Source organism: Ochotona curzoniae, unplaced genomic scaffold (assembly GCF_017591425.1).
Source record: "Ochotona curzoniae isolate NIBS_2020 unplaced genomic scaffold, NIBS_Ocur_1.0 contig_4502, whole genome shotgun sequence".
NCBI classification, from domain to species: domain Eukaryota; kingdom Metazoa; phylum Chordata; class Mammalia; order Lagomorpha; family Ochotonidae; genus Ochotona; species Ochotona curzoniae.
The window spans coordinates 614,367-642,356 of NW_024466308.1; the positions used below are offsets into that span (position 1 = coordinate 614,367).

The 27,990-nt window shown below is 64.0% G+C and overlaps 2 protein-coding genes across 9 annotated transcripts; both read left to right on the plus strand.

The window, feature by feature from the left end:
• Positions 1-27,966, plus strand: ILF3 (interleukin enhancer binding factor 3). 8 transcript variants are annotated; one of them, XR_005884551.1, is made up of 22 exons: positions 1-182; positions 7,509-7,592; positions 8,382-8,626; positions 8,736-8,913; positions 9,989-10,136; positions 11,103-11,194; positions 11,415-11,510; positions 12,355-12,466; positions 12,844-12,941; positions 13,442-13,553; positions 13,637-13,747; positions 14,107-14,306; positions 14,437-14,604; positions 14,767-14,904; positions 14,982-15,158; positions 15,242-15,395; positions 15,509-15,562; positions 18,354-18,719; positions 18,881-18,985; positions 19,151-19,264; positions 19,349-19,741; positions 27,956-27,966. XR_005884551.1 is itself a non-coding variant. In XM_040986295.1 (21 exons), exons 2-21 carry the CDS (start codon positions 7,590-7,592, stop codon positions 19,480-19,482), a joined length of 2,805 nt encoding a protein of 934 aa, XP_040842229.1. In that variant the 5' UTR covers positions 1-182; positions 7,509-7,589; the 3' UTR covers positions 19,483-20,004. The 8 variants fall into 8 exon arrangements, 7 of the variants coding, with proteins under 7 accessions (XP_040842229.1, XP_040842230.1, XP_040842231.1 ...); XM_040986295.1 differs by lacking the exon at positions 27,956-27,966 and having other exon boundaries at positions 19,349-20,004; XM_040986296.1 differs by lacking the exon at positions 27,956-27,966 and having other exon boundaries at positions 14,779-14,904; positions 19,349-20,004.
• QTRT1 (queuine tRNA-ribosyltransferase catalytic subunit 1) lies at positions 22,743-26,459 on the plus strand. Its single transcript, XM_040986306.1, has 10 exons — positions 22,743-23,004; positions 23,105-23,173; positions 23,262-23,400; positions 24,360-24,438; positions 24,597-24,712; positions 25,436-25,574; positions 25,716-25,791; positions 25,886-25,995; positions 26,092-26,179; positions 26,266-26,459. Exons 1-10 carry the CDS (start codon positions 22,762-22,764, stop codon positions 26,416-26,418), a joined length of 1,212 nt encoding a protein of 403 aa, XP_040842240.1. The 5' UTR covers positions 22,743-22,761; the 3' UTR covers positions 26,419-26,459.
• Positions 27,967-27,990: the final 24 nt, after the last annotated feature.

Here is a 27,990-nt window from a genome sequence, read left to right on the forward strand (position 1 = left end):
GTCCTGAGCGCGCGCGCCCGGCCGCTCGCTCCCGGCTCCTCCTCCTCCTCCTCCTCCTGCGCTCGCCATTGCAGTTGGCGCTCGAGCGGCCCGGTGCGCACCGCGTGGCTGTCGGGGACGGGGGGGGAGGGAGCGGCGGCGGCGGCGGCGGCGGCGGCGGCGGCTCTGAGGACGCCGAGCAGGTAAGCGGCCAGGGGGCGGCCCGGCCCGGGCTCTGCGCTGGGGCTCCCGGCGCCCTCCCGGGCCTCTCCGGCCCTCCTTCCCGGGGCGCCCGCGTGCCTGGCCCGGGCCTGGGCGAGGCCTGCGCCCTCCGGGACCCCCGCGTCCGTCCCCGCAGCCCGCTCCCCCGCCGCGCTCCCGCGCACGGCCGTTAACTCGTCCCCCATTGTGCCGCCGACACAAAATGGCGGCGAGGCCCCGGTGCGCGCGCACCCGCTCCCCCGGGCGCTCTCTCTCCCTCCCTCCCGGTTTATTTCATTTTTCGTGTTTTCTCTCCTTGCTCTCCTCGGGCGCGGCCGCTGCCCCGCCCTCGGGCCGGCGTGGGGTGCCGCGCGCGCTCCGTTTCGGGGCGCCCCGAGGTCCCCCCGACCGAGCCGGGCTTTGTCTGGCTGCTCGCGCGCGCACGTGCCCGGCGCACACACCCCCTCCGCCCGGGCGCCCCCTTTCCCTGCTCTCCGTCCTCCCGGGGTCCCCTCCATCCCTTCCCGGGCTGCCAGGTGCCCGAGGCGGGAAACCTCGCCTCCTTTTGTTGTCCTCCTCCGACCCGCGCGCGGCCCCGCCGAGGCCTCTCTCTGGCGCCCGGGTGTCTTGGGGTTCTCGCTGCGCCCCCGTCTCCGTGCCGGCTCGGAGCGGGGCTTGCCGAGTCCACGTGCTGCCGGAGGTGTGAGCGCGCCACGCCGCCCAGCCAAGCGGGGGGCAGCGCCCCGGCGTCGGGGTGCCGTGGTCCTGGGCTCCCCGCCTGCACCTGTGGTCCAGGGAGGGCGAGGGCGAGGCTGGCAGCCTGGTCGGGGGGTTCAGCCGCCGGATCCGACGGCCTGCCCTGCACCCCGGCCCCCCGGGGAGAGGACGGCGGCTCTGGCCGTGTGGGGTCCCTCACCCCCGGGGCCGTGTGGGGTCCCTCACCCCCGGGGCCGGGGTCCGCCCTGGCACGGCAGGCCCCCGTGGGTCACCCCAGAGCTTGTGGGGGCCCTCCCTTCTGAGGGGGTCTCACTTGTCTGCAGTTGTTGCTGTCGCACACCACGTGGATGTGAGCGGCTGCTGCTAGAGTGGGCCTTCTGGAAGGTTCTGTGGACCTGCCGGCAGGCGTTGCCCAGCTCCTGAGGGGCTGAGGGTCTCTCTAGCCCCCCGTTTGCCAGCCTTCTTCCCCCTGCAGCTGGGTCCGCTTGCCCGGGTTCACCTGGAGGGACGTGCAGGCTGACAGGCTGTGGGAACCAGGCCGTCCTGAGGCGGGGTGGGAGCTGGGCTTTTTCTGGGTGCTGTGTGCCACAAAGATGAGGTTTCTGACTGAAAAGGGAGGGCTTTGGCGCCTGGCCGCGGCGACACTTGGGGCCCCGGGGGCGTGGGGAGGGGGACAGGGCCTGTGCCACCGGTGGCGGTTCGGCCGCGCTCCCCGGGTTGGCGCTAGTGGCTGCTGAGCCAGAAGCCGGTGGGTACGCGTGAGGAGCCACGTGGACTTGCTGCTTGGTTTTCTTTGCAGAATTGTTCATGAAAGCAGAGGGCTGTGATTGTCCAGTGAGGTGTTTCCGGGGCTTTCCATGGTGGTACCCCACGGAGATGGGCTGAGGGTGGCCGTCGGACATCCACGCGCTGCCCACCCCTGCTCCCACGGCCCGCCGACGAGCCTGGCCAGAGCCTCTCCTTGCTTGTTACCTGCACCTTATTCTGTGCTTTCGGCGGCAAAGCAGGTCTGCCGGCCCTCGGGAGGGTGAGGGCCCAGCCCAGAGGGACCACCTGCTGCTGTCAGGAGGGGGCTGTGGAAGGGCACAGGTTCCTCTTGGCCGAGCGTGCCTGATGTCCACCGTGACCGGAGGCGGCCCAGGGCTTGCCCCTCTGGCACTCACATTGGCGTGCCGGAGACCCAGAGTACCCTTGGTCTCCCCTGGCTGTGGCCTGGCCCAGCCCTGGCCTTGTGGCCACGTGGGGAGCGAAGGCTGGATGGGGTGGCCCTGTCCTCCCTGCCTGTCACGTCAAGGTTACACACGTTGGAGAGTGAGGCTTCCACTTGACTGCGGTTTGTGGCGGATTCTCGTTCATTTGGCAGATCTTCTGCCTGCTGGTTCAGTGGCCACATGACCGGGACAGCTGGCACTCCATCCTCGTGCTGGGAACGCGTGGACTCAGGCCGTCACCCTGTTCCCCGTGTGTGTTAGCAGGAAGCTGGATCGGAAGCCGAGCAGCCTGACTGGGCAGCTGGCACACGGGCATGGCAGGTGGAGTCGCAGTGTCAGCCCCACTGAGGCAGCAGCCGCCAGGGACCCCAGGAGACTCCAGGGCTTTGGTTCTGAAGGGACACTGTGTGTGGCCGTGCCTGACCACCCCGGGGTCCTGCTGAGCAAGGGGCTGGAGAGTGAAGCTGTCCCTGGGTGTGAGAGGAGGAGAGGCACAGGCAGGGTGGGTGCTCCCTTCCTGGGCTAGGCCTGGCCGCAGGGACCTGCTGTGGCCGGGGGCCTGGCCCTCCCTGCATGGCTCCTGCCAGTGCTTGGGCTGTTGCCTGCTGGAGTCCTCCCTGCCAAGCCAGATGCTGGCCCAGGCTGCGTTACTGCTGCGAAACAGGAGGCGGTTGTGTGGAGTGGAGCAGGGTCGTTCGGAAAGGGTATGAACTGTGACATTGGGAGAGTGACAGCAGTGGTCAGGGGCTGGGGGGAGGGCACTCGTGCGCGGCCCCGGCCACAGCGTGGTACTGAGCAGTGGACAGTGGCTACAGAACAGCCCGGAGCGCTCGGTTCTTTCTGACCATGAAGCTGTACAAGGTGTGTGGGGGCGGCAGCGTTGTGTATCAGAGGGCCTGGGTTCAAGGTCTCACTCGGCTTGGTCCCGCTCTCTGCTCACGCACCCGGGCCACCCACGTGGGCGAACTGGTGTGAGTTCTGGGTTCCTGACTTGAGCCTCCAGCAGGGGCCTTTGGAGATATTTGAGGAGGTAGGCAGGAGGTGCGGAAGGTCCACCTTGCGACTGCTTGGGTCACACCTGCTGGCCCCACAGAAACACGCTTTGGAGAGCGGCAGGCTCGTTGGAGCGCGTTCTGAGGTGACCGGGTCTGAGGCTTCCCCACCTAGAGGCTGGGGAGAGGAACTGCCCCTTGGAGTCCTGGTGGGCCTTCTCCATGTGTTCTGGGGGTCTAAGAGGAGAGGGCCGAGTCCCTTTGGGCCCCGTGCTGGAGGTTACACTCCCCAGGCTCTCATTGCTAAGCTCCCCACCATGGCTCTGAGCTGGCTACTTGCCTGCCTGTGGGGGCTGGGGTCCCGTGCAGGGTCTGTGCTCTGCTCTTAGGGGCACACCCTGTACTTACCAGTGCTTTAGCCGCATTTTATAAGTGTCCCACTGTTTTTAACTGGAAAGGCACCCAGACACCTCCATGCGCCCTGTGGTGACGGCCAGCCCTGGAGCCTAGGGCTGCATCGGGAACCCGCCGTCCATAGCCGTTGCCCAGGTGCCCATCCACAGGAAGTGGGCTTCGGCGCAGACACGTTGCTGATGCGCAGGGAGGCGGGCCACAGCAGGTGCCAGCCCCAGGAGCTAGTGCAGAGCGCGCTGTGCCGCCTGCCTTCCATAGAAGGTGGCTGTCTCAGTGCCGAGCTCCAGACAGGGCGGGGGTATCTGCTTCTTGCTGAGGCAAGCTGAGTGCGCTCCCAATGCGGGGGACCCCTGTGCCTCCCCAAAGCAGTAATGCAGCGAGGAAAGACCCAGTCTTTGTTCCTAAGTGTTAGTTTTTGTGCACTTGAAGGAGTCAGGGGTGGAGTGAGACGAGGATCCTGCATGCTGGTTCTCTCCCCAGCGGCCCGTCAGGTGTGTGAGCAGGCAGCTGCGTTGGAAGTGGGGCAGGCGGGTCTGAAAGCGGTGCTCTCAGGTAGGGGCCCGGGGTGAGGGGGGCTGTGTGTGGACCACGAGGCTCCCTCGGGTGTGGGGCCGCCCTGGGGTGACTGCTGAGCGTCTGCCTGGAAGGTGAAGCTGTGTGTTGATGTCCCATCTGCTTGGTCACTCCCTGAATGCTTGGAGCAGGCAGGGCTGGGCCAGGCCGAAGCCAGGAGCCAGGAACTCCATCTGGGACCCTGTACTGGAGCTCCACCTGCTGCGTGGCCCCGTTCCCTCCTTCCCCAGTCACGGCAGCTTCGTTTCTCGACTTGCTCTGGGTTTACATGTCTCGGAGAGGCCAAGCTCTGGCTTTTCTTCATCCTGGCTGTCTGGTCTGAGGCCCTTGATGTGTCTGGAAGTTGCACGGGTGGCTAAAGAACGGCCCCGTTTCCTTCAGCTGGTAGCTCGGGAGAGGCTGGTTCCAGAGGCTGGGGAGAGCCTGGGCTGATCGGACTGCCCAGGAAGTCTGGTGCCTGTGGGGTCAGCTCCCGTAGCGTGGTGCTGTCCTTGCGTCCCCTCCAGACCTGGGTGGTGCTTTGGGCCAACCGTGTGGCCGTAGACCAGGGTAAGAGCAGGTGGTCACAGAGGTGGTTAGCGCACCACGGGCGGCCTGCTGGGGTGGGCTCTGGCACCGTCTGAGCCGTCATGCCCTCCCTTGGCTGAGCCCCGGGGGCTGGGCTCTTGACGTCAGACTAAGGGGTGCCAGCGGTGGGCCTCACAGAGGCTGGCTTCATCCTCCGTGAGGCCATGGGCACTGGCTGGACTCGGCTCAGAGACCCCAGCCAGCTGCTGGGTTACTTTGTGAGGAATGCTTGTCCTCACTTTGTCCCCTGGGAGCAGGAGGTGTAACCGCTGTGACCGGGGTTTGAGGGTGCAGTGATGGAGGGGTCAGAGCCAGCTGAGCCCCGAGAGTCGGTCAAGGGGCCACCCATGGGCCCATCGCCGACTGCAGACAGCACGTGGAGGCTCCCCACTGGCAGGGTGGGTCCAACTCAGACAGCAACCCTGGTGAGCTCCAGGCCTGCCTTCTGCATAAATATCTCTTTGTGATGTATTTATTAGAAAATCAATTTCAGGGTGTGGGGTGGCGCCAGAGTCAGGGCTTCAGCCCTAGTTCACTCCCCATGCGGTCGCCACAGGCAGGGCCGGGCCAGGCTCGAGTCCGGGACTGTCAGCTGCTTCCCCAGGTGCAGTGACAGGAGGCCCCAGCAGCACCCACCACCCCACAACACGAGCCCCCACTGTGCACGCATGCCTTGGAGCTGCATCCAGCTCTACCCAGCTGCATGAGAGCTGGGCCTGTGGGAAGCTCTTCCCAGCCATGCCGAGGGGTCCCCCGAGTGTCTTGAGTGCAGGGGTTTGTATGATGTAAGTGTCGGATCCTTGGGAACATTTTACTGTGAAGATGTGAAAATACACCTGATAGCCCAGGACAGTTCCCGGCTCTGTTGGAAGGTAACCCGACTGTCAGCCGGGGTCACTGTAGGTCGGTGCGGCCCGTGGTTCTGCAGGGCCTGCCGGCTCCCCTGGATGAGCCTGCTGGGTCAGGCGGGCCCCAGGTGCGTCTCCCAGGCCTCTGAGGTGGGCGCTGTGGGTGGCAGGCGGCTGCTGCCTCCCTGGAGGGGAGTAGAGGGACTGGAGCTTGAAGTGACACCGTGGTGGGACACCTGCTCCTGTCTTCGCGTTTCCGTTGGCCCATGACTCGAACAGGAAGTCCTGGAGCTTCGGGCACGTGCGTGGGGATGCCACTGGGCCCAGGCCCTGGCAGCATTTGACCATCTTGTCTCTGCTTGCAATCACACAGACCCCACAGATCCTGCCGGGTCGGGGGCCATGCTTGCTTTGTTAAGATGTTGAGTTTATTTGGAAGCGTTTCAGAGATTGTATGCTTGATCTTAGCCAAATGTCCAAGAGGCGGTAGAGATTCCAGCCACAGATTCACTCCCCAAAAGCTTCAGTGTCTGGGGCTAGGCCTGGTTGAAACACAGACCGCCTGTGGGTCCCCAGGAAGGTGGCCCTGGCACCAAGCACTTGGGCCATGCGCCCCTGCTTTTCCAGGCCCAGTAGCAAGGCCCTGGAATGGAAGTCTGGCAGCCTAGGCTCCAGCTCACGCCGTGCGGTGCTGATGACGGCACCGTCGGGGCTCCGTGCGCCGAGCCGCAGTGCGGGATCCCTAGTCGGTCCTCAGCACCGCTCCTCCCCACAGAGTCAGAGAATTAGACGGACAGAAGTTCTGTTCACTGGCTCACCTGGCAGAGCTGAGCCGATCCAAAGCCAGAAGCTTCTTGGTCTCCCTGCTTTCCCAGGCCATTTGCTGTGCCAGAAGCAGAGTGGTCAGGGCGTCTGTGTGGGATGCCAGTGCCACACACAGAGGATTCACCTGTTTTACTCACCCAAGGGTTCCCTGTGGAAGGGTCTGCTGTCCTGGGAGGCGCTGCCCAAAGGTGGTCCTTGAAGGACGCACAGGCCCCCGACTTGGGGCTCAGTGGGCAGGGTTCCCGCCCGGGTGCGCGTGGGAACTCCTGCTTGGGCAGTGGGGCAGCTTGCCGCTGTCCAGGCAGTCCAGGCAGTCCTTCCCCTGTGTCCTCCCCTGGTGCCCCCACCAGCCAGCTCCTGTCTTGGAGCCTTGGTCCCACCCGCACACTGGGGCCTGTGGGTCTGCAATGCTAACCTTGGAACTTGACCCCTTGCAGCTGCGGGGTAAGCCTGGGGCTTGTGAGAACTTCACTTTCCACGATTGGAGGGTCCTTCACAGCCTGGACCTCTGCAGGACTCGAACCCCTGCTGTGGGCGTGCCACAGGCCGAGCCGGGAGGCGCCAGCTCTGGACGTGGAGGGCAGCCTGCTTGATGTTAGCTTGACGAGTTACGGTGTTTGTAGAGGACCGCGGTGGGACCATATTGTCGGCCCCAGAGCCCCCATCCGGGCTGGACCTGTGTGTTCCTTCGAGACCACGGTCAGCGTGAAAGCCGGGTTGGCTGCAGTGGCCGGGCGCAGCTCTGTGCGCCTGCCGGGCAGCCGACTTCTCCGAGGGCGCTTGCTTGCCCTCTGCCCGGCAGGCTGCCTGACCCCGAAGGACCCAAGACTTTCTGAGTTGCATCTTTGTTTCTTTTCTTTCAAGATCGGTTATTTGAGGCATTTCCGTTTTCTGATTCACTCTCCAAATCTCCATGCGCGGTAGTCAGGGCTGGACCAGGCCGAACAGGTGCCAGGAGCTCCATCCCCGGCTCCCCCATGCGTGGCAGGGCCCCACCTGCCGAGCTTGCTGGATCGCGTGTGGGTGTGTGGCGTGGTCGCGACTTAGCCTTGCGCTCCCGAATCGGTGGCCGGCCCCCTACCGGCTCTGCAGGCAGAGCTGGGGCCTGGGTCCCACGGAGCGTGTGGAGCTGCCGGAAATGTCTGGGAATTTGAAAGTAACACAATTTTCCGGTCTTGTAGACGTTATTGGTAACACCAGGGGGATCTGGTAGGATCGGAAAATAGACCTTTGACTTCCGGACACGACAGGAAGAAGGGAAGATGGTAAGAGGGGTTTTGGTTCTCCACGCATTGTGCTTGTAGCATTTGCCCACACGTGGTATAAGAGCCGGGTGACAGGATGGTCTCCCCATCCACGGTGTCGCTTCCCGGGGTGTCCTCCAACTGCTCGCCGCCCTGGTCCGCAGTATTCCGTAGGAAACTCCACCCAAGCGGTTCCTGCATATTTTTTAAAGATTTGTTTATTTTTATTGGAAAGTCAGGTATACAGAGATAAAGATCTCCCATCCATTGGTTCACTCCCCAAGTGGCCGCAATGGCCAGAGCTGAGCCGAAGCCAGGAGCCTCCTCCGGGTCTCCCCCGCGGGTGCAGGGTCCCAAGGCTGTGGGCCGTCCTCCACTGCTTTCCCAGGCCACAGGCAGGGAGCTGGGTGGGAAGTGGAGCTGCTGGGACTCGAAGCAGCACCCACATGGGATCCTGTCGTATTCAAGGCGAGGACCTTAGCTGCTAGGCCACCCCACTGGGCCCAGTTCCTGCATTTTTTAATGACCCAGTGTACTAGTGCTGGGTTCTTAGGTCCCCGCAAGCTGAAGGGAGCCGAGTACAGGCAGCTTGAGATGGGCCGCATGCAGGGTGCGTGTCCTTCCCCCAGGTTGCCTTCAACTGTAGTGGGCACTCGTTGTGCCTGATGTATAAATTGTATGCCATGTAACCTATGTGCTGGTGCCCAGTTGGGTGGTGTCTGCCTTCGGGCTCCACCCGGCAGCCCTGGCATCCCGCAGGGTGGGAGCTGGGCGGGTGGCCTGGTCCCTCTTCTTTCATTTTTAGCTTAGTTTCCGCATTTCCAGCGTCCAATGCGGATCTTCGTGAACGATGACCGGCACGTGATGGCCAAGCACTCCTCGGTGTACCCGACCCAGGAGGAGCTGGAGGCCGTGCAGACCATGGTGTCGCACGCCGAGCGGGCGCTCAAGGCCGTGTCCGACTGGATCGATGAGCAGGAGAAGGGCGGCAGTGAGCAGGCCGAGGCCGACGGCGCCGATGCGCCCGCCGAGGACGAGGGCAAAGACGGGGCAGGGTAGGTGTGGGGCTGCGTGGGGCGTGGGTGGTCTCTGTGCAGCTCTCTGGGGGGCCGCCGGCTCGTGGCCGCTGACCCTCCAAGGAGCCGTGCTGCTTTCTGTCCACAGGGAGCAGAAGACAGAGCACATGACCAGGACCCTGCGGGGCGTGATGCGTGTGGGCCTCGTGGCCAAGGGCCTGCTGCTCAAGGGGGATCTGGACCTGGAGCTGGTGCTGCTCTGCAAGCAGAAGCCCACGACCGCCCTCCTGGACAAGGTGGCCGACAACCTGGGCATCCAGCTCGCTGTGAGTGCTCCCGGGGGCCTCCGACACTGCCCTGCTGGCAGCGTGGACCTGGTCCAGAGCTGCTCAGACAACACAGCTCTCTTAAGACCACCGTGTTTGGTTTTGAGCGTGCCACAGAAGCAGCGAGCTGTGGCCAGCAGGCCCTCGCTAGCGTGTGCTGCCTGCACTGGTGCGCCTTGTGCTGTGGGGGACCATGGCAGTAAGGCGCGGCCAGCTGTGTCGGGGCGCCCGCTGCCCTCCACTTCGCAGCAGGCCCAGCTGAGAGGGGGGTCCAGGCCTCCCTGCCTAGACGGGAAGTACCCGCTCACGTCCCCATGGCCACCCAGGACTGACGAGGCGGTGGGGTTCAGGACACAGAACTGGCCTGTGCGGGGATGTGGCGCTGGCTGTTTGCTCAAGTGTAGAGAAGTGAGCAGAGAACCGGCTTGTGTGCAGTCATTGCTGACAGGCAGTGGCGTAGGCAGTTGGCACATTGCGCCATGCCTGTGGAGTGCCGGGGCTGCGGTGGCTGCCCGCACGGAAATCAGAACTGTCCGTGCAGCGTGACAGGGAGTTAGCGTTCCCTCCCAAAGCATCGTGGACAGTGGGACCCTCGTGGGTCTTGCACCTACAGCCAGGTGCCCGCTCGCAGTGTGCCAGGGCACAGGCTGCTTGGCCTGCCTGCTGAGGGCTGGGCTGCCTGTGGGGCGGCCCGTGCGCACTCTGGACCCTCCCAAGATCCATCCTGACTGGTGTGTTTTCCTGGTTGGTGACTTGGCTCTCTTGGTGGTGTGTTTTCTGTCGGGCAAAGGGCGGGCAGTGGCGCAGTGTGCAGCGCAGCACGGCTTAGCACTTGAAGCTGAGGAGTTCTCGCTGTCCTGCAGTGTTAGGTGGAGAGCTGGAGCCCGGCACTTGGCTGTGGCCCGTGGCATCTTAGCTCTAGGGCAGAGGTCTCTGCTTCCTTTCCTTGGCACCCCCGGGGTCCCCCCTGGGGCTTGGGGAAGCCAGCCCTGGCCAGCGGCGGGAGTCGGGCACCGGCGGGGACCAGGCGGGGCCGTGCCGGGAGGGGCGCCTACACTTGCCTTCTCTTCTGCAGGCCATAACAGAAGACAAGTACCAGATACTCCAGTCTGTTGACGATGCCGCCATTGTGATAAAAAACACAAAAGAACCTCCGCTGTCCCTGACCATCCACCTGACCTCCCCGGTGGTCAGAGAAGAGATGGAGAAAGTGTTAGCCGGAGGTAGGGGGGCCGAGACAGGCTTGGCGTGCCCTCACTTCAACGTGCTATTCAGTTTTAGACGGCTTTGGTTAAAGACGGGTGAGACCACCTGCATTGTCAGTCGCGGCTCCCGAGCCCGGGAGCCCTGGGGAGGTGAGCTAAAAGTGAGTAGCACCTTGCACAGGGACTGCACTGTTTGTGCTGCTCTGGCTCCCGCGCACTCCCTGGCGGCAGCTCTGGGACAGGCTGGCCGTTTCCGCCGTGGAGACAGCCAGTCCTGGCGGAGCTGAGCCGGCGGCCCGTGCTGCGGCAGAACCCAGGGCGGCATCCCCTCATGGGGCATCAGCGCCAGTGGGCTGTGGGGTTGGCACCTCAGTGGTGCAGCCTAGGCCGGCCTGGTATGCTCCCTCACAGCTGGGTTTCTCAGAGGCCTGAGTCTGGCTGCGAAGCCCTTCCGGGTCAGAGTCAGGATGCTGGGCTTTGGACCAAGAGGACTCTGAAGGGCTGGGGCTGGCCCGTGCGGTGGGCAGAGCCGGTCCTGCGCTGTGGATGCCTTGGGGCTGCTGCCCTGGGAAGCAGAAGGGGGTTCATTTCCACCCCTGCACCTGGTTTTGTGCCCCCCTTTTCCCTGTTGGAGCACATGAGCATAGCTGAAGGTTGGGGAGCACAGGGGCGATGAGCCAGAGCTGGCCTGCACACGGCTTCCCCTCCCGCGGCGCCGTCCTGGCAGAGCAGCTTGGCGCCTTCGGGTTTGGTGTGGTCTGGTTACAGAGGGTCCTTTGGTTTTCCGGATCTCCCTCAGGGCAGAGCTGACCACACTCCGGTGTGCGTGAGTGGGTGTGAGTGTGGGAGTGGGTGTGCAGTCAAGGGCTGGAGGACGTCAGACACGGGGCCACTGTCCTGCCCGTTAGCAAGCTGCCGTAGCCCCGGCCCGGCTTACCGTGCCCCTTGCTCACTCGGCCTTTGTCTTCTTGCACCCCCAACCAGAAGTGCCCTCGGTCAGTGACCCCCCGGACGTCCTGGACAGGCAGAAGTGCCTTGCTGCGCTGGCATCGCTCCGCCACGCCAAGTGGTTCCAGGTGTGTGAACTGTCCTCTGTCCTTTGCTTGACTGTGTCTGAGTTTTGCCTCGGGTGCCGGCAGGCGGGCAGCGGCTGGCCCTGCTGTGTCCGTTATCCCTCACGTGTGTGCTGGCCGCGCACCCTGGGCCCAGCAGTGTGGAGAAATGTGTGTTTGCTGTTTGCCGTGGGGCCTGGGAGCTTCCGTGAGCTTCCGTGGCCTCAAGTGTGCTTTCCTGTAGGCCAGAGCCAACGGGCTGAAGTCCTGTGTCATTGTCATCCGGGTCCTGAGGGACTTGTGTACCCGTGTGCCCACCTGGGGTCCTCTCAGAGGATGGGTAAGGCCAAGTGGAGGGGAGGGAGTGGCCCCGGGCGCTAGTGTCGGTGGGCACAAGACAAGAGGCCAGGCTCCTGTGTGAGTGGGGGCATGCGCAGCCCCTGCTTGGGAGTTAGGGCAGGCAGCCAGGCAGATCTGGCCCTAAGCAGGCCTGGGGCTTGGCAGTCTTTAGGAAAGGCCACTGGCAGGGTCCCTGAGACAGCCTTCAGCGAAAGCCTGCGAGATTTCATGGCCGACCTTGGGGTCCTGGTAGGGCCGAGTGGGGGCCTTGGGCTTGACCCAAGTATGCAGCTGCTTCGACCTCTCCCCTCCTCCCCGCAATGCTGTTCCCTGCTGCTGGTCTGCCACCAGGGGCCCCCCTGCTCCAGACAACCCCCCTAGACAGTCGGCCTCCCCCGCTCTGGCCAGCTCCCCTAGGTGGCCAGCCCCCCTAGGTGGTCCCCTGCTCTGGCCATCCCACTAGGCGGTCCCCCCACCCCAGCCAGCCCCACAGGCGGTTCCCCCCTCCAGCCAGCCCCACAGGTGGTCCCCCCCCAGCCAGCCCTGCTAGGCGGTCCCCCTCCTTCTCCCCTCCCCCCCTGGCCAGCCCCACTAGGCGGTCTCCCGCTCTGGCCAGTCCCCCTAGGCGGTCCCCGCTCCAGCTACCCCCACTAGGCGGTCCCCCCCACCCAGCCAGCCCCACAGGTGGTCCCCCTCCTCCCCTCCCCCCTCTGGCCAGCCCCACTAGGCGGTCCCCCGCTCTGGCCAGCCCCCCTAGGCGATCTCCCGCTCTGGCCAGTCCCCCCAGGCGGTCCCGTCCCTTCCCCCGCCCCGACGTCCCCTCACTTTCTCTCTTTGCTTTGCAGCCTCTGGAGCTCCTGTGTGAGAAGTCCATCGGCACAGCCAACAGGCCCATGGGTGCCGGCGAGGCCCTGCGCAGGGTGCTGGAGTGCCTGGCGTCCGGCATCGTGATGCCAGGTTGGGGCTTTGTGCTTGGCAGGCTGCAGGGCGAGGACAGGGACCGAGGCCCGAGCCGCCCCTGGCCGGCCCGCCACCGGGTTAGGGTAGCAGCCCCCGGCCTAGGCTGAAACACGTGACCACCCTCAGCGCCATCCTACCCAGCCCTGTGCCGGGCCCGCAGCCGGGGCAGCGGTGACCCACTCCCACGCGACTTTGTTGCTCTGAGCCCCACGTGGATTGTTTGTGTCCAGGGCTGGATGCCAAGTGGGTCCAGAGCTGGGTGTGGATGGGGCGTGGGGCGGGGGGCACAGGCCCCTGGCTCCTGGAGGCAGCACAGCTCTTGTAAGACGCTGACAGATAATCCTCTGCATATCTTCCTTGTTTCCTGCCTTCAGATGGTTCTGGCATTTATGACCCTTGTGAGAAAGAAGCCACTGATGCTATTGGGCATCTAGACAGACAGCAACGGGAAGATATCACGCAGAGCGCGCAGGTATCGTCGTCGCCGCCCTGAGCCCTTCCCCAGTCCGCACTCACCGCTGCCAGCGCGGCGGAGCCCCGGGCTCGCAGGCTCAGGGCGGGGACTGAAGGCGAAGGGACCTCGGGTCCCGTACAGGGCGCCCCAACCTGGCGGCTGCCGCCCGGGTGCCACGGCCGGTCGCCATCTGCCCCTCGGCCTGCTCGGGTGCCGCACTTGAGTCACCGAGCACGGCGGGCGATGTTGGCCTCCGCGGGCCCGCCGCCTGGCTCCGGGTGGCAGCCGGCCCCCGGGTTCGGGTCCCCTGTATTCCTCTCAAGGGGGGTGGTCACAGGCTGGCCTTCCCCAACAGCAAGGCTGGACCCGAGCAGTCAGGCCCACCCTGGCTGCTGGGGGACCCCTTGCTGTTGTAGGGGAGACCGTTGTTAGTGCCCCACTGCAGAAGGCCTTAGTGAGCGCACACAGCTGAGCCAGGGCGCAGGGCAGTGGGTGAGGCTCTCCTTCCCCTTCTCCAGCACGCGCTGCGCCTGGCGGCGTTTGGCCAGCTCCACAAAGTCCTGGGCATGGACCCCCTGCCATCCAAGATGCCCAAGAAACCAAAGAACGAGAACCCGGTGGACTACACTGGTGAGCAGGCTGCAGGGGCCAGGGGCCTGCCTGGGCCGGGCGGGCGGCGGCCGTTCTCAGCAGCCTCGCCCTGTCTCTTGCAGTTCAAATCCCCCCGAGCACCACGTACGCTGTCACGCCCATGAAGCGCCCCGTGGAGGAGGACGGGGAGGAGAAGTCACCCAGCAAAAAGAGGAAGAAGATTCAGAAGAAAGGTGGGCAGCACCGCGCTGGGGGCCCAGGCGGACGTGCCGCTCGGGCGGGCGGGGGCAGGCGCTGGAGGATGCGGAGCCGTGCCAGCTGCCCTCCTGTCAGCTGCCAGTTAGCACTCTAGGATTCGTGGTCGGAATAGGGGAGTCTTATGGGTGTTTCTTGGGCACGGCTTGCAAAGTCCTTCAGAAAATGAGGCATGGTTCTAGTCTCTGTGGGCGGCCGTGGTGGGGGAGGCACTCGGGCCATCCGGGGTGCCAGGGATGTGTGGCCCGCTGTGCCACGGAGGGTGGGCCGGCGGCCTGGGGTCCTGAGTGCCGTGCAGCCTGCTCACGCGGAGCCTTGTCGGTGTCACTGGTCGCAGAGGAGAAGGCCGAGCCTGCGCAGGCCATGAACGCGCTGATGCGGCTGAACCAGCTCAAGCCGGGGCTGCAGTACAAGCTGGTGTCTCAGACGGGGCCCGTGCACGCGCCCATTTTCACCATGTCCGTGGAGGTGGACGGCAACTCCTTCGAGGCCTCGGGGCCGTCCAAGAAGACCGCCAAGCTACATGTGGCCGTCAAGGTGAGTGGCAGGCCGGGGGCAGGGCTGTATCGCTGCAGAGCCGGGGACGCTTGGGGTTCTGATGTCCCCACACCCGGCCGGGCAGCAGGGCACTCCCTCACCTGGCGCCCCGGCGTCTCGGCCTCGACAGGTGTTGCAGGACATGGGTCTGCCCACGGGCGCCGAAGGCAGGGACTCGAGCAAGGGGGAGGACTCAGCCGAGGAGACAGAGCCGAAGCCCGCCGTGGTGGCCCCGCCGCCGGTGGTGGAGACCGTCTCCACGCCTAGCGCAGCCTTCCCCGCGGACACCACGGCCGAGGTGAGCGCATGGTGGGCCCCACAGCGGGGAAGGTGACGGGTGCTATGAGCCTGTGCCCTCCGAGAAGGCTTTGGCAGGGGGCCGGGCGGGGCATCGTTGGCCAGCCTGCCGTCCCTCGAGCCCCCAGCTGACTGGGGCGGTGTGCTCTGTCTTTCCCCTGAGAATGTCAAACAGCAGGGGCCGATCCTGACCAAGCATGGCAAGAACCCTGTGATGGAGCTCAACGAGAAGAGGCGTGGCCTCAAGTACGAGCTCGTCTCGGAGACGGGCGGCAGCCACGACAAGCGCTTCGTGATGGAGGTGAGGCGGGGCCCTCGCGGGGGTGTGCCCGCGCCTTGCCCCACAGCAGCGCGTCACCGGCTCGCTCTCCCGCGCAGGTGGAGGTGGACGGCCAGAAGTTCCAAGGTGCCGGCTCCAACAAGAAGGTGGCAAAGGCGTACGCTGCCCTGGCGGCGCTAGAAAAGCTTTTCCCGGATGCTCCTCTCGCCCTGGAGGCCAACAAAAAGAAGAGAGCCCCAGTCCCGGTCAGGGGCGGGCCCAAGTTCACCCCCAAGGTGAGCGCTGGCCCTGGGGAGGCAGTTCTGCCATGCGCGGCGGGCGCAGGGATGGCAGCTCAGCTCTGTTCTCTCCTGTGCAGCCACATAACCCCGGCTTCGGCATGGGGGGGCCCATGCACAACGAGGTGCCCCCGCCCCCCAACCTGCGGGGCCGTGGCCGAGGGGGCAACATCCGTGGGCGAGGCCGAGGCCGAGGATTTGGCGGCGCCAACCACGGAGGCTACATGAATGCCGGTGAGGACCTTGGCCACGCAGTCAGCTGTGTGCCCATGCACTGCTGTCCCAGGGGAGCGCCCCGGGCCCCTGTGCCAGGCTGGGCCACCCATGCCCCATGTGTTGTTGTGCAGGCGCTGGGTACGGGAGCTATGGGTACGGAGGCAACTCGGCGACGGCCGGCTACAGTAAGTGTGCTTTCTTGTGTCTGACCCGGGGGAGAGCTGCGCCTAGCTCGTGGGCCGGAGGTCGTAGTGGGGTGGCCCGCGCGTTCTGTGGAGGCGAAGTGAGCAGGCCCAGGGCCGCCTTGCCGGCGGCTCTGGCCCGAGCGAGCCGCGAGCCTCGGGATTTTACATTTCTCTGCTCTGAGCCGTGTGGAGCAGCAGTGTGAACGCGTCTCCCTGCCAGTGCCTAGCTCTTGTCTGCAGAAGGAGCCTTCATTGGGGGGTCACAGGAGCAGAGAAATCTAAAACGTGAAGTTCAACTGTGGCGCTCCGTGCCCTTTTTCAAAAGGATTCTAATTGCTTCTCTCTGCTCTGTCTCCCCCTTTTGTAGGTGACTTTTTCACAGACTGCTACGGCTCTCATGATTTTGGGTCTTCCTAGAGCGTCTAAAAGTATTGCACACAAAATCAACTTTTTACTCCAATTTCCTCCAACTCCAAAACCCACAGTGTCCGTGCCGTGCCCCAGTGCTTCACGTGGCTTCCCTCCGCGGCTTGTCTGAACCCTTAGTCTGCACAGCTTAAGACAATGGCAGTGTCCCGTGAGGGACCTTGCGCTCGGGCCTGTCCAAGTTCACACTAAGTCCAAACCAATTTTCTGAGCGAATGTATCTTTGTGCGGTTGCGCAGAATTCTAGAGGCAGCGCTGTTCACCCAAGGCAGAAGCCCGCCTTGGCTTTTTCTGGAAGGCATACTTTCAGAGACAGACAATGCCACATTTGAATCTACTTTTGTCTTAATTTACAGTAGGTTGTGTATGAATTTTGAACCTTTTCACAAAGCCCCAACCCGGTTCCACGGCGGTCACATGAGTGACGTCACCGCAGCCGAGGCGGCAGCAGCTGGCCTTGGCTTTTTTTTTTTTCCGGTGGTGATGAGCGCTCGTCACACGTTGGTCACATGTGGGGGCGCTACGTTGGGCGTTGGCTCGGCCTGCCGGCCGCTCTGGTGGGGTCTGGCTCGGGGATGAGTCCCTTGGGGCTGCCGAGCTGGGGTGAACCCCAAGCTGTCCCATCTGAGCTTCCAAGGGCGGCACGTGGCCGGTGTCAGGCCCTCTCCAGCTGCGAGTCCAGGAGGGAAACCTGGTTGGCTTGGTTCTGTTCGTTTCTTTTTGTTTCTCTTTTGAAATGAGGCTTTAAACTGCTTCCCTTCCCCCTGCCCCACCCTCGGAAGAGCCCGCCTCGGCAGGGCCTGGCCACGGCCGGGAGCCCCCATTGTCGGACGGCAGTCCCTGCCGTCCCTGTGCCGCGTCAGACTCGGTGTAGTCGGGCAGAAACGGGCACACTGTCCCTGCACCGTCTGTTCCCAGAGGTTTGAAACATTGAGTGAAACTTTTTAAAACTTGGATTGCATGGTGTATTTTTTGTTTTCTTTTTTTAGAAAGTTCATTGTTTGAGAATAATGTCTTTTTATACCAGGAAATAGTTGTCCTGAATGACGTTGAAAACCACCCCTCCTGTTTATTATTATTTTTTTTAATCAATACATGTTAAAGTAACAAGCCTGGGTACTCGCGTCTTCATTCATTCCCGGCTTCAGTGGGGACGGGTGGGCGAGGTGGGGTGCTCAGTGCTGCCGCTGCCCAAGCAGGGCCGGGGGCCTGGAGGGTGGGGGGACACGTGAGGACCCCATCCTCCCCGAGCCTCCGCATGGCTGCTTTGTCTTCGGGGGCAGGCAGGTCTTTGTTAGTGTTTGGTGTTGTGGGGAGGCTGGGGTGCGGCCTGGGGAAAGCAAACTGGGATTGACAAATGGGCTGTGTGGCCATGACCGTGCGGTTTGCCCATGGTGAGCCAGTGGGTGACGTGCAGGGGGAGGCGTGCCGGACCCTCATGCTGCAGGTGCGGCGCCAAAGGACAGATGCATGGGCGCCTGGCCTGGCACGTCCGTCCGGCCTCGGGGGCGCCCGTGCCGCTTAGGCCCGTCCCCTCTGCTGCCCCTCCTTGAGCCCTGGGCACTGCTCAGCACACCCACAGACTTTCCCCCCCCCCCCCCCGTGTCCTGGCATCCCACCCTGAGCCCACTGCTGACCCACCGCAGTCCTGGCGGGGCCCAGTGCCGTGGCAGATCCTCTGACGTGGCGGATGGCCATGCCAGGACGTGTTGGGCCCGCTTCCACCCATCCATCCTGCTGCTCGGTCCCAGCTGTGCTGGGAATGCCAGGGGCTGCGGGTGGGGCTGCCCATGACTCAGGCCGAGTTGAGGCCAGCCAGTCTGATGCCTCGCGGCCGGGGGAGGTGCTGGGCTTGCACGGAGCACTCCGGGGTATGCCCCGTTCCCCATGCATGTGCGCCTCTGCTTGCTCTGGCAGCTGGTCACCCGCTGGCGTTGGTCCTGGAGTCTTGGGTACGGAGCCCCCTGGGGGCCTCCAGGCTTAGGCTTGCCCAGCCTGTTCCCGGCACAGCGGGGGGTGCGGTGGGTGGGGGTGGGGCCGAGCACTGCTGCTTCCCGGGCTCCTGCTTCTCCTGTCCCCCCCCCCCGCGACATCTGGGTGGCCGGGAGTCCTGTCGTCCGCTGGGAGCCCATCTCATTGTAATGTTGTCATCCGCCGTAAAAGCTGCTGCTGGCCGCTGCTTGCCAAAGACCCCTGTGTCACCAGCTGATGGTGAGTGGAGCTGAGGCCGGGCCGCTGTCACCAGGGGGGCACCGCTCCACTCCTGTCGCGCCGCAGAGTGGCCTTGAGGGCCCATGGTCACGGCCTTCCCTCCGGTCGCCTCTCCTGCCCCATCGCCCACCTGATCCACTGCCTCCCTGTTTAGGTCAATTCTACAGCAACGGAGGGCATTCTGGGAACGCCGGTGGGAGCGGCAGCGGGGGTGGTGGTGGCTCCTCCGGCTACGGCTCCTACTACCAAGGTGACAACTACAGCGCACCGGTGCCCCCCAAACACCCCGGAAAGAAGCCGCCCCACGGTGGCCAGCAGAAGCCCTCCTACGGCTCCGGCTACCAGCCCCACCAGGGCCAGCAGCAGTCCTACGGCCAGAGCCAGTACGGCAACTACGGGCCCCCGCAGGGCAAGCAGAAAAGCTACAGTCACGGCCAAGGCAATTACTCCTCCTACTCCGACTCCTACGGCTCGCCCGGGGGCGGGGGCGGCTCCGACTACAACTACGAGAGCAAATTCAGTGAGTTGGAGCCCCTTCCCCAAGCCCCCCGCCCTGGCTGGGGTCGGGGGAGGGGGCCGGGGGTGCGGCGGACAGCCTGCGGATGGCGATCAGGTCCCCAGGGTAGGCGCCCCCCAGAGCCCAGCGCCAGCTCTCCACCGGCCCCTTCCTGTCTCCTCCAGTGCCAGGTGTAGCTAAGGCCTCCAACCCCAGGCCCTGGCTACAAGATGAACCCTTGGGACCAGCAGCGCAGCCCCGGTGGCCCCCAGCCCGGCTGGGTAGAGTAGGTGGGCATTGGTTCTCCTGTGGAATGGCGGGGAGCACTGTGCCTGGCCTGTGGCACGGAGGGCTCAGTGGGCTACGGCTGGGCTGGCACCTGCCAGATGGAAGCGGATGGGAAGCGTGAGGTGGGCCCCAGCCGACCCCAACTCATTGCTGTCTTCCCTCCCCAGACTACAGCGGGAGCGGGGGCCGGAGCGGCGGGAACAGCTACGGCTCGGGGGGCTCGTCCTACAACCCCGGCTCGCACGGGGGCTACGGCGGCTCGTCCTACCCAGGCAAACAAGGTGGGCCTGGGGCAGCGGGGGGCCCAGCACGGACCCCATGGGCCGGCGCCCCTCGGCTCACGCACCGGGCTCCCTCTCTCCCAGGTGGCTACTCCTCACAGTCCAACTACAGCTCCCCCGGGTCCGGCCAGAACTACAGCGGCCCGGCCAGCTCCTACCAGTCCCAGGGCGGCTACGGCAGGAACGCAGACCACAGCATGAACTACCAGTACAGATAAAGGCCCGGGCGCCGGGCACAGGCCTGCCTCTGCACTTGCTCCCATTGGAAGACCGAGCTCCACGCATCCCAGTTACCATGTCCTCCGGCCCTTCCCGGCCCCCCCACCCGTCCACGTTGCCGTGTCGTGCGGTGCCTCGGGTCTCCCCAGACCCGCACCGTGACCCGTATTTAGCCGTGTTTGGGACTCCACGTCTCGAGTGGTCTGTTCGTTGCCATTGCAGTCCTGTCTGGGTAGTTGTTTGAGTTGCCGCAGTTGAGTTTCCCTCCGGCTCCTGACGGGCGCCGTTGGTGACGCGCCTTGTCTCGAGGCTTTGCGGGAGGGTATGGCGTCTGTTAATGCTTTTGTGAAGTGAGTTACATGAGCTTTCTGTATTTTAATGCTTTAGTGTTTCAGTTTTATAAGTGAAGATTTTATTTTAAAAACCAGTGGGAAAGAGTGGGGGTTTTTTGTATGTCTGGATCCTTCAGGCAGTACATTTGAATTAAGCGGAATGTAGATGAATAAAGAGTAAGAAAATCGTGCCCGCCTGCCGCCTGGCTGTGCAAACCACTGCAGGGAGAGCACGTGGGGTCGCCAGGACGGGCTGGGTCACCAGAGGGGCTGGAGCCCGGTGAAGACCAGCCACCAGGGCGCAGGGCGTTGGCCAAGAGACCAGCAGGACCCGGGACCTGCAAGGTGTGGCGGGCGGCCGGTGTGCGGGGGTCTCAACCCAGCCCTCCCAGGCATGCTGCTCACAGTCCTGGCTCTGCAGCTGCACGCTGTCACAGGAGAGAGTGTCCTCGCGTGGTGTGCCATGGGGTCACGGTCCTGCTGGCCTCTGGCTCTGGGCCTGGCACTTGCCCTTCCCCTGTAGTTCCCCAGCTGATGGGCCACGAGGGCAGCTGGTCATGGCTCACCGATTCATCTCTGCTCGCCCTGTAGAGGTCTAAATGGATGCTACAGCTGCTGGGGGTGGGGAGAAACCTTTCAGAAATAAATGAGATTTTTTTTTCTTCAGTGTGGTATGGGTGGCCATAGATGGGGGCAGCTGGACCGGGCAGAGCTTCCGGTCTGCCTCGGCCCCCCCAGCATGGCACCATCGGGGGAGGAGCACCTTGGAATGCGGGCCCCTCAGCTGGACAGGGTTGCTGGGCTGTGGGGGTCACCATGTCCTTGCACAAGCGCTTGCCAGGGCGAGAACTGGCCTCGTGACGGGTGCAGGAAGGGGCTCGCAGCCAGTGAGACACATAGGTGCCCTGCTTTGTGGCCAATCCCAGGGGCCGGACCTCGGCACCCTGTGGCCCTAGAGAGCCAGGAGATCTCCAGGCAGCTGCATGTGGTCGGGGTCAGGCCGGAAGACCCACTGGAGGCCGTGGTGTCTGGTGGAGGAGCCACAGCCTGGCACCCGCCTGCCAGGCCACTGCAGACCCTCAAGCCCCTGTTGCACATGGCAGAGCGCCTGGGAGAAGGTCCTCCGTGCCTTCCACTCTGAAGCCAGCAGCAGCATCTGGCATCCGACGAGAACTTGAGCCAACAACCCAGGAATGCTTTGAGGTGGGCAACGGTGATGACCGCACGGCCGGTCAAGTTAATCCTGTTGGCCAGAGGGGCTTCCTGAGCTGTGGGATCGCCATGTCCTCCCACTACGGATCGGCCCTGGCAGCCTAAGTATTCCGCTCAAGCACCGAGGGGTCTTTCCTGCGGACCCACACCGGACACTTCCTGGGTCCATCTTGCAGTGACTGAGAGCTAGCCGCTTTGGTCTGCCTGCTGCACTGAAGCCTAGTGCTGGGTTGACAGCCTGGCACAGTTGGCTCAGGTACACTCACACAGGAACGTTTTTTTTAAGCGGATTTAAATCCATTTGGAAGGCATAGTTGGCTTTCCCATCTGCTGGTTCTCTCCACACGTGGTCACCAAGGCTAGGGCTGGGGTCCTGGTCAAAGCCACATGGCCTATGCTGGTGCAGTGGCCCTAGCACTTGGGGGCTGGATCGGAGCAGGGTGGCACTCCCCACCAGGCACACTGCTGGAGTTCTGAGCTGAAGGGACTGCCCCCACCAGGTGGGTACTCCCTGCTGGTGGGCATGGCAAGTGTGGGGGTGGGGAGGTACAGATCGCCATATGCGGGATTAAGGAAACTCAGCCACTCCATAGGTCCCCGTGGCAGGCCCCGCGCACCGCACCCCCACTCCTGGCGTGGCACTCCTGCAGCTCACATCCTGGGCAGCCTCTGCTGGGCTCCACGCAGCCTCCGTGGCGCTGTCCACGGTGCTGACGGCCGCTCGCCGTGGCCTCTTCCCGGGGACGTGCCAGGACCCCAGAGCAGGTGCTGCACCACGTGCTCACCCTCAGGGATGGGTGGTCGGCCTCCCTCCACACTGCGGGATCTCATGGCCGCCGGTTCGTGTCCCAGCTCCACTTCCCATCTTTGGGGAGAACTGTTACTGCAGAAAGTTTTTTTTTTTTAATTACAAGTGTTGTGAAAGCAATGGCTAATAGGATATTTTCTTTATGTTAATCATTTATATGAAAGGCAAAGTTGGGGGAACGGAAGGAAAGGAATGTTTCACCTGCTGGTTCACTGTTCTCTCCACTCCCCAAATGAGTACAGCTGCCGAGGGAGCCGCTCAGGAGCCAGGAGCCGCTTCAGGGTCTCCCATCATGCGGGGCCACTGCCTGCCAGGACACAAGCAGGGAGCTGGGTGGGGAGTGAGTCTGGAACCCGCGTCCCTATGGGTGGCTGCCTCCACCGACTGAGCTTAACGGCTCAACCTCAGCACGTTGGCCACATGAGGGAAGGGTGGCCAAGCGGAGCAGCCTTGAAAACTCTGCGCCTTGTAGGAGCAATCCAGCAAGGACGGGGCTTGCAGACGGAGCAGCGAGCGCCCCAGGGCCTCCTGGTCTGCTGGCCCGTGCTGGCCCGTGCTGGCCCGTGCTGGGCCCGCAGCCCGCCCGCCAAGCCCAGTGTTTGGGATTAGGGCGCACTCTGCTGGCCCCGACCGGCAGCCAGCGTACTTGCAAAACCCTTGAGTGGGTCAGGCAGGCTGCTGTCTCTGCTGGGCACGCAGCTGGATCCGGACGCGCGCAGGAACGAGCGCGAGTGGGCATGCCTGGGCCCCTCGAAGCAAACGCCACTTTGCAGGCCGAGAGAACGCGGGCGTCCGTTGCCATGGTTCCCCCGCGCGCGCCGGCGCAGCGCGTCTGCGTGGCGTCTCCGTCACGTGACCGAGGCCAAGATGGCGTCGCCCATGGTGCTTGCAGACCTGGCGGCGGTCGCGTGTTTCCGGCAGGCAGCATGGCGGCAGCGGCCAGTCAGGCTTCCCTGGACTCGGCGCCGCGCATCCTGCGGCTGGTGGCGGAATGCAGCCGCTCCCGAGCCCGGGCGGGCGAACTGCGGCTGCCGCACGGAACGGTGGCCACCCCGGTGTTCATGCCCGTGGGCACGCAGGCCACCATGAAGGGCATCACCACGGAGCAGCTGGACGCCCTGGGCTGCCGGATCTGCCTGGGCAACACTTACCATCTGGGGCTGCGGCCGGTGGGTGGCGAGGGGCGGCAAGGGCGCCCCGGCCCTGTGAGCGGCGGGGTGGCGCCGGGGCCACGCTGCTCACCCCCGACCTTGCCACTGTCCACCCCAGGGCCCCGAGCTCATCCAGAAGGCGCACGGCCTGCACGGGTTCATGAACTGGCCCCACAACCTGCTGACGGTGAGCTGTGGGACGCAGAGGGCGAGTGGGCGGGGAGTGCCTCGCAGCCTCCGGTCCTGACGGCTCCGCTGTGTGGGGGACCCTGCAGGACAGCGGTGGCTTCCAGATGGTGTCCCTGGTGGCCCTGTCCGAGGTGACGGAGGAGGGCGTCCGCTTCCGCTCGCCCTATGATGGCGAGGAGACCCTTCTGAGCCCTGAGAGGTCGGTGGAGATCCAGAATGCGCTGGGTGAGTGACCCCGAGGCGGGGCGACACCCCCTTCTCCCCCTGGCCTGTGCTGTGTGGCTTTGGGCCGGAGGCTCGCCTCGCCTGGCCGCAAGCAGTGGTAGCTGCTTCCTGAGCCTTGGCCGCGAGCAGGCGGCTGCGTCAGAGGTAGGACAGCCAGGACTTGAACCTGTGCAGATGCAGGCATGGCGAGAGGCCTTGGTACACGACTGCCAGGCAGGTGAAGCCGGGGGAGTCCTAGGTGGAGTGTGTGGTTCCTGGCTTCTGTCTGGTCCAGAAGATAGTAGAAGATCTCTCTCTTAAGGCTGGTGCGGTGGCGTTCATGGGTTAAGCCACCACCTAATATACCAGCTTCCCATATGGGCACAGGTTCAAGTCCCAACTGCTCCACTTCTGATCCAGCTCTCCGCTAAGGTGCCTGGGAAAGCAGTGGAGTTTGCCTTGAGTGCTGGGGCTACTCCTGGCCCAGCTTGACTTGCTGTGACCATTTGGGGAATGAACCAGCAGCTGGAAGGCCGTTCGGCATCGATGTCCCTGTTACTATAACTTCATTTAAAAAAAAAAAGCTATTTTTATTGGAAAGTCAGATACACAGAGAGGAGAGACAGAGGAAGATCTTCCATCCGATGGTTCATTCCCCAAGCGGCCACAACCAATCCGAAGCCAGGAGCCAGGAGCTTCTTCCGGGTCTCCCAGGCACTTGGGCCGTCCTCCGCTGCTCTCCATCAAGCACGTAGCTGAACCGGAAGTGGAGCAGCCGGGACACGAGCTCGGCCCCCGGATCTGGGGTGTGGACGAGCCGCATCCTAACCCACTGTGCCCAAGCCCTGCCCCGTGTTGAGGATTTTGACATCAGGGCAGGCTGCCCCTGGGAGGGAGTCCTGGCACCCAGCCTTGCCCCGTGTGAGCTGAGTGCCCTCCATGGGACGCGCCCCATCCCCCACCCCGCCCTCCTCCCCCAGGCTCTGACATCATCATGCAGCTGGACGACGTGGTCAGTAGCACCGTGACGGGCCCACGCGTGGAGGAGGCCATGCACAGGTGTGTGTGTGGGAGAGAGGCTGGGGAGCAGGCCTGGGGACAGTGTGTGTGTGTGTGTTAGAGAGTGGTGGGGGGAGCAGACCTGGGTTCGGCAGCCTTCTCCCTCTCCCCGCTCTGCCTGCCTGTCCGTCCCCTGACGCTCGGGAACCGTCTTGCAGGTCCGTGCGCTGGCTGGACCGGTGCATTGCTGCCCATCAGCGGCCAGACCAGCAGAACCTGTTCGCCATCATCCAGGGAGGCCTGGACGCAGCCCTCCGCACCACCTGCCTTGAAGGTAGAGCCGAGGGCTGGCGGGTGCCCGGCTCGGTGCATCCACCCGCAAGCATGGGTGGGCACGGCACCCTCGGTGTGTGGGAGGTGTGTGGCGAAGAGGGCGGCCAGTTGCCCGGGCTGTGCGCAGGGCCAGTGGATCTCGGCCAGTCCCAGGGTGGCCACAGGTCACACAGCTTGGCTGTGGCAGAAGTGGGATCTTTGTTTATTTTCTTCCACTTGCAAGGCGGAATGACAGAGTGTCTTCCGTCAGTGGGACTGTGTCCAGCCGAAGTCAGGAGCCAGGATCTGCACTCGGGCCCTTGGGTGACGGAGCCGCCACCCCGTCCCTCCGCCTTGACTGGCCGGGTGTGAGAAGTCTCCATAGGATTCAGTGCAGTGGCACAGTGGATAGAGCTGCCGCCTGCAGCCCTCACATCGTGCCCGGGCGGCTGCTTCGCCCCTTCCCACCTGGCTCCCTGTTAATGCGTTCAAGAAAGCAGTAGAGGATGGTCCGAGTGCTTGGGCCCCCACACCCACACGGGACACCTGGAAGAAGCTCCTGGCTCCTGGCTTCGGGCCAGCCCAGCACTGGCTGGGAGGGCATGAGCCAGTGGGTGCAAGATTTCTCTCTGCCTTTTAAATAATTCACACACACGCACAATGGTCGCTGAGGTGTCTGGCAGACGTCTGGGACACATTGTCCTTGAGCCGGGCAGCCCCTCATCAAAGCCCCTGCGCCCCGCAGAGATGACCAAGAGGGACGTGCCCGGCTTCGCCATCGGGGGCCTGAGTGGGGGCGAGAGCAAGGCGCAGTTCTGGCGAATGGTGGAGCTGAGCACGTCACGGCTGCCCAAGGACAAGCCCCGCTACCTGATGGGGGTCGGGTACGCTGGGCACCCCCAGATGGACACCTCCCTGCCCCGGGGGTGGGATTCTGGAGGGGCGTGGCCTAAAGGGGGAGGAACCAGGGAAGGCCCCGCCCCACTCCCTGGCCATGAAACTCCTCCTCCCCCACTCCCACACAGCTATGCCACGGATCTCGTGGTCTGCGTGGCCCTGGGGTGTGACATGTTTGACTGCGTGTACCCCACGAGGACAGCGGTGAGACCCCGTGGGCGCGGCCTGGGTGTGGTCGGCAAGAAACCCCCACCGTGACCCTCACCTTGTCCTGTTCTCGCACCCCCTGGGTGCCCAGCGCTTCGGCTCCGCCCTCGTGCCCAGTGGGCACCTGCAGCTGAAGAAGAAACAGTTCCAGAAGGACTTCGGCCCCGTAGACCCCGACTGTTCGTGCCCCACCTGCCGGAAGTAAGGGATGGCCCGGCGTGCACGTGGAGGACTGGGTCAGTGGGGAGGGGGCCGGGCGGGCAGCTCACGGCCACCGGCCTCCCCGTGCCCCCGCAGGCTGACCCGCGCCTTCCTGCATGCCTTGCTGCACAGCGACAATACGACCGCCCTGCACCACCTCACGGTCCACAATATCGCCTACCAGGTGAGGCGGCTCTCCCTTCGGATGGCCGGGGATGCCGGGGTGGGTCCGTGCTGGACGTCCACGCCGGCCTCCTCTCGCCCACGCAGCTGCGGCTGATGAGCGCCGTGCGTGCCAGCATCGTGGAACAGCGCTTCCCCGAGTTCGTCCGGGACTTCATGCGCACCATGTACGGGGACCCCACGCTCTGTCCCCCCTGGGCCGTCGACGCCTTGGCCTCCGTGGGCATCACCCTGGCTTGACCTGGGGCTGGAAGATTACCAAGCAGCTTTTTGTTTTTAATCCCCCCAAAAACATACATACATATATACATATAAAATATATATATTTTTTAATTAAAATGCTAGCAGGGTATCCCTGTCTGCCTGGGGAAGGGGAGTCCCATTCCGCATGGGGGTTCACCGCCACTGGGTGTCCCCAAGTTGTTATAAGTCACCAAGGGGAACAGAAGGTTTTGTTAACTGCAAACTGTCCCCCAGCCCTGCGTCTTACAAGTTGGCCAGGAGCCGGGGTTACTTCCTGTTCTGCTGTAAGCTGGCAGGGGGCGCTGTTGATCTCTTGTGTTTGGAAAAAATATACATATATATATATATATATATAGTCAGATAGAAGCAAAGGGGTGCGGGAGGAGGGGTCCCTACTTGGTCACCCGCGATGGGCCCAGGTCACAGGCCTGGCAGCCGTGCCCCCAGGTGCGCCTTGGCGGCCCTGTGCCTCTCAGACGCCTGGGCAGATCCTTGCACAAGCTTGGGGGAGGCCGCTGGGCATAGGGTCGCGTGCCCACAGCGCCCTGCTCTGCTCTGCACCCCAGGAGCCAGTGGGGTCACTCCTTCCCCGGCTCTGGACTGGCCCAGCCTGTCGCGGCTGGGGACCCTGGGGGAAGACGGCCATCTGTCTGCGTCCTACAGCCTTGCCAATAAACACTTTTAAAAGTGAATTTTGGAAGAAACAGTCACCTGTACCTGTTTTTTACTCTACTGGAGCTTCTTGGACCACTATGATGATGCTGATGTTATGAACGATGTGTGTATTTGAGATCTCTCTTGCACCGGCTCAGCGACAGGAGCGAGCCAGACCCGGGCGAGCAGCCGAGTCTGTCTCGGTGTCCCCGGGGCCCGGGGCTGAGCCAGGGGCTGCAGGGCAGAGGACGGACCTCCCGAGGCAGCAGCCCCGGGGTCGCCCAGCTCCCGCCTGCACACCCAGACAGGGAGTGGGCGCGCGGGCCGCCGCAGGGCACGCTGGGACTTGTAGTTTTTCCCCGATCCCGGAAGCTCGGACGAGGCGCCCACCGAGTCCCGCCACGAGGCGTCGCCCTTTCGGTGCTCGACTTCCCGGAAGCGACACCAGAGAGAACGGGAGTTCCGTCGGTTGACAGAGAAAGTTCGCAGTAGGAACCAAGACGCTGCCGTGGAAACCGTCCCTCTTTGCCTTGTCGGCCGGGGGAACCAAGGCAGAGGTCCATAGCCAGTGGGAAATGTTTAGGGAACTAAGTTAGAGTCAAGTGACAAACTGGCGTCTTTAAGAACCGATCCCTAACGTCATTGGCTAGCTCATTCGACCGGCGTTCCTCGCAGCCAATGAGACGGCGGTCCTCTTCCCACGTGGGCGGGGACAGTATACCTCCCGGAAGCCCCGCCTCCCAGCCCAGACAACTCGCTCTCCGTCCTCACTGGCTCCGGGTCTAACAGTGACAGCTGTGTTACCCAATCACAACGCGAGGCGGCACCCTCGGGTCCGCCTGAGGCCTGTGCCTGCCCCGCATTGGCTGCCGCGCGCGAGTGGCGGCGCTCAGGCCCAATGGGCGGCGGCGCCGG

What these genes read in the sequence shown, in the direction of transcription:
- ILF3 (XM_040986295.1), top strand. An exon ending in CAACTACGAGAGCAAATTCA is followed by an intron (nt 18,720 to 18,880) that starts GTGAGTTGGAGC and finishes TGTCTCCTCCAG; the next exon opens with TGCCAGGTGTAGCTAAGGCC. An exon ending in AGCCCGGCTGGGTAGAGTAG is followed by an intron (nt 18,986 to 19,150) that starts GTGGGCATTGGT and finishes TTCCCTCCCCAG; the next exon opens with ACTACAGCGGGAGCGGGGGC.
- QTRT1 (XM_040986306.1), top strand. Translation starts at nt 22,762, where the DNA reads ATGGCGGCAGCGGCCAGTCAGGCTTCCCTGGACTCGGCGCCGCGCATC. An exon ending in GGAGATCCAGAATGCGCTGG is followed by an intron (nt 23,401 to 24,359) that starts GTGAGTGACCCC and finishes CTCCTCCCCCAG; the next exon opens with GCTCTGACATCATCATGCAG. An exon ending in GTGGAGGAGGCCATGCACAG is followed by an intron (nt 24,439 to 24,596) that starts GTGTGTGTGTGG and finishes ACCGTCTTGCAG; the next exon opens with GTCCGTGCGCTGGCTGGACC.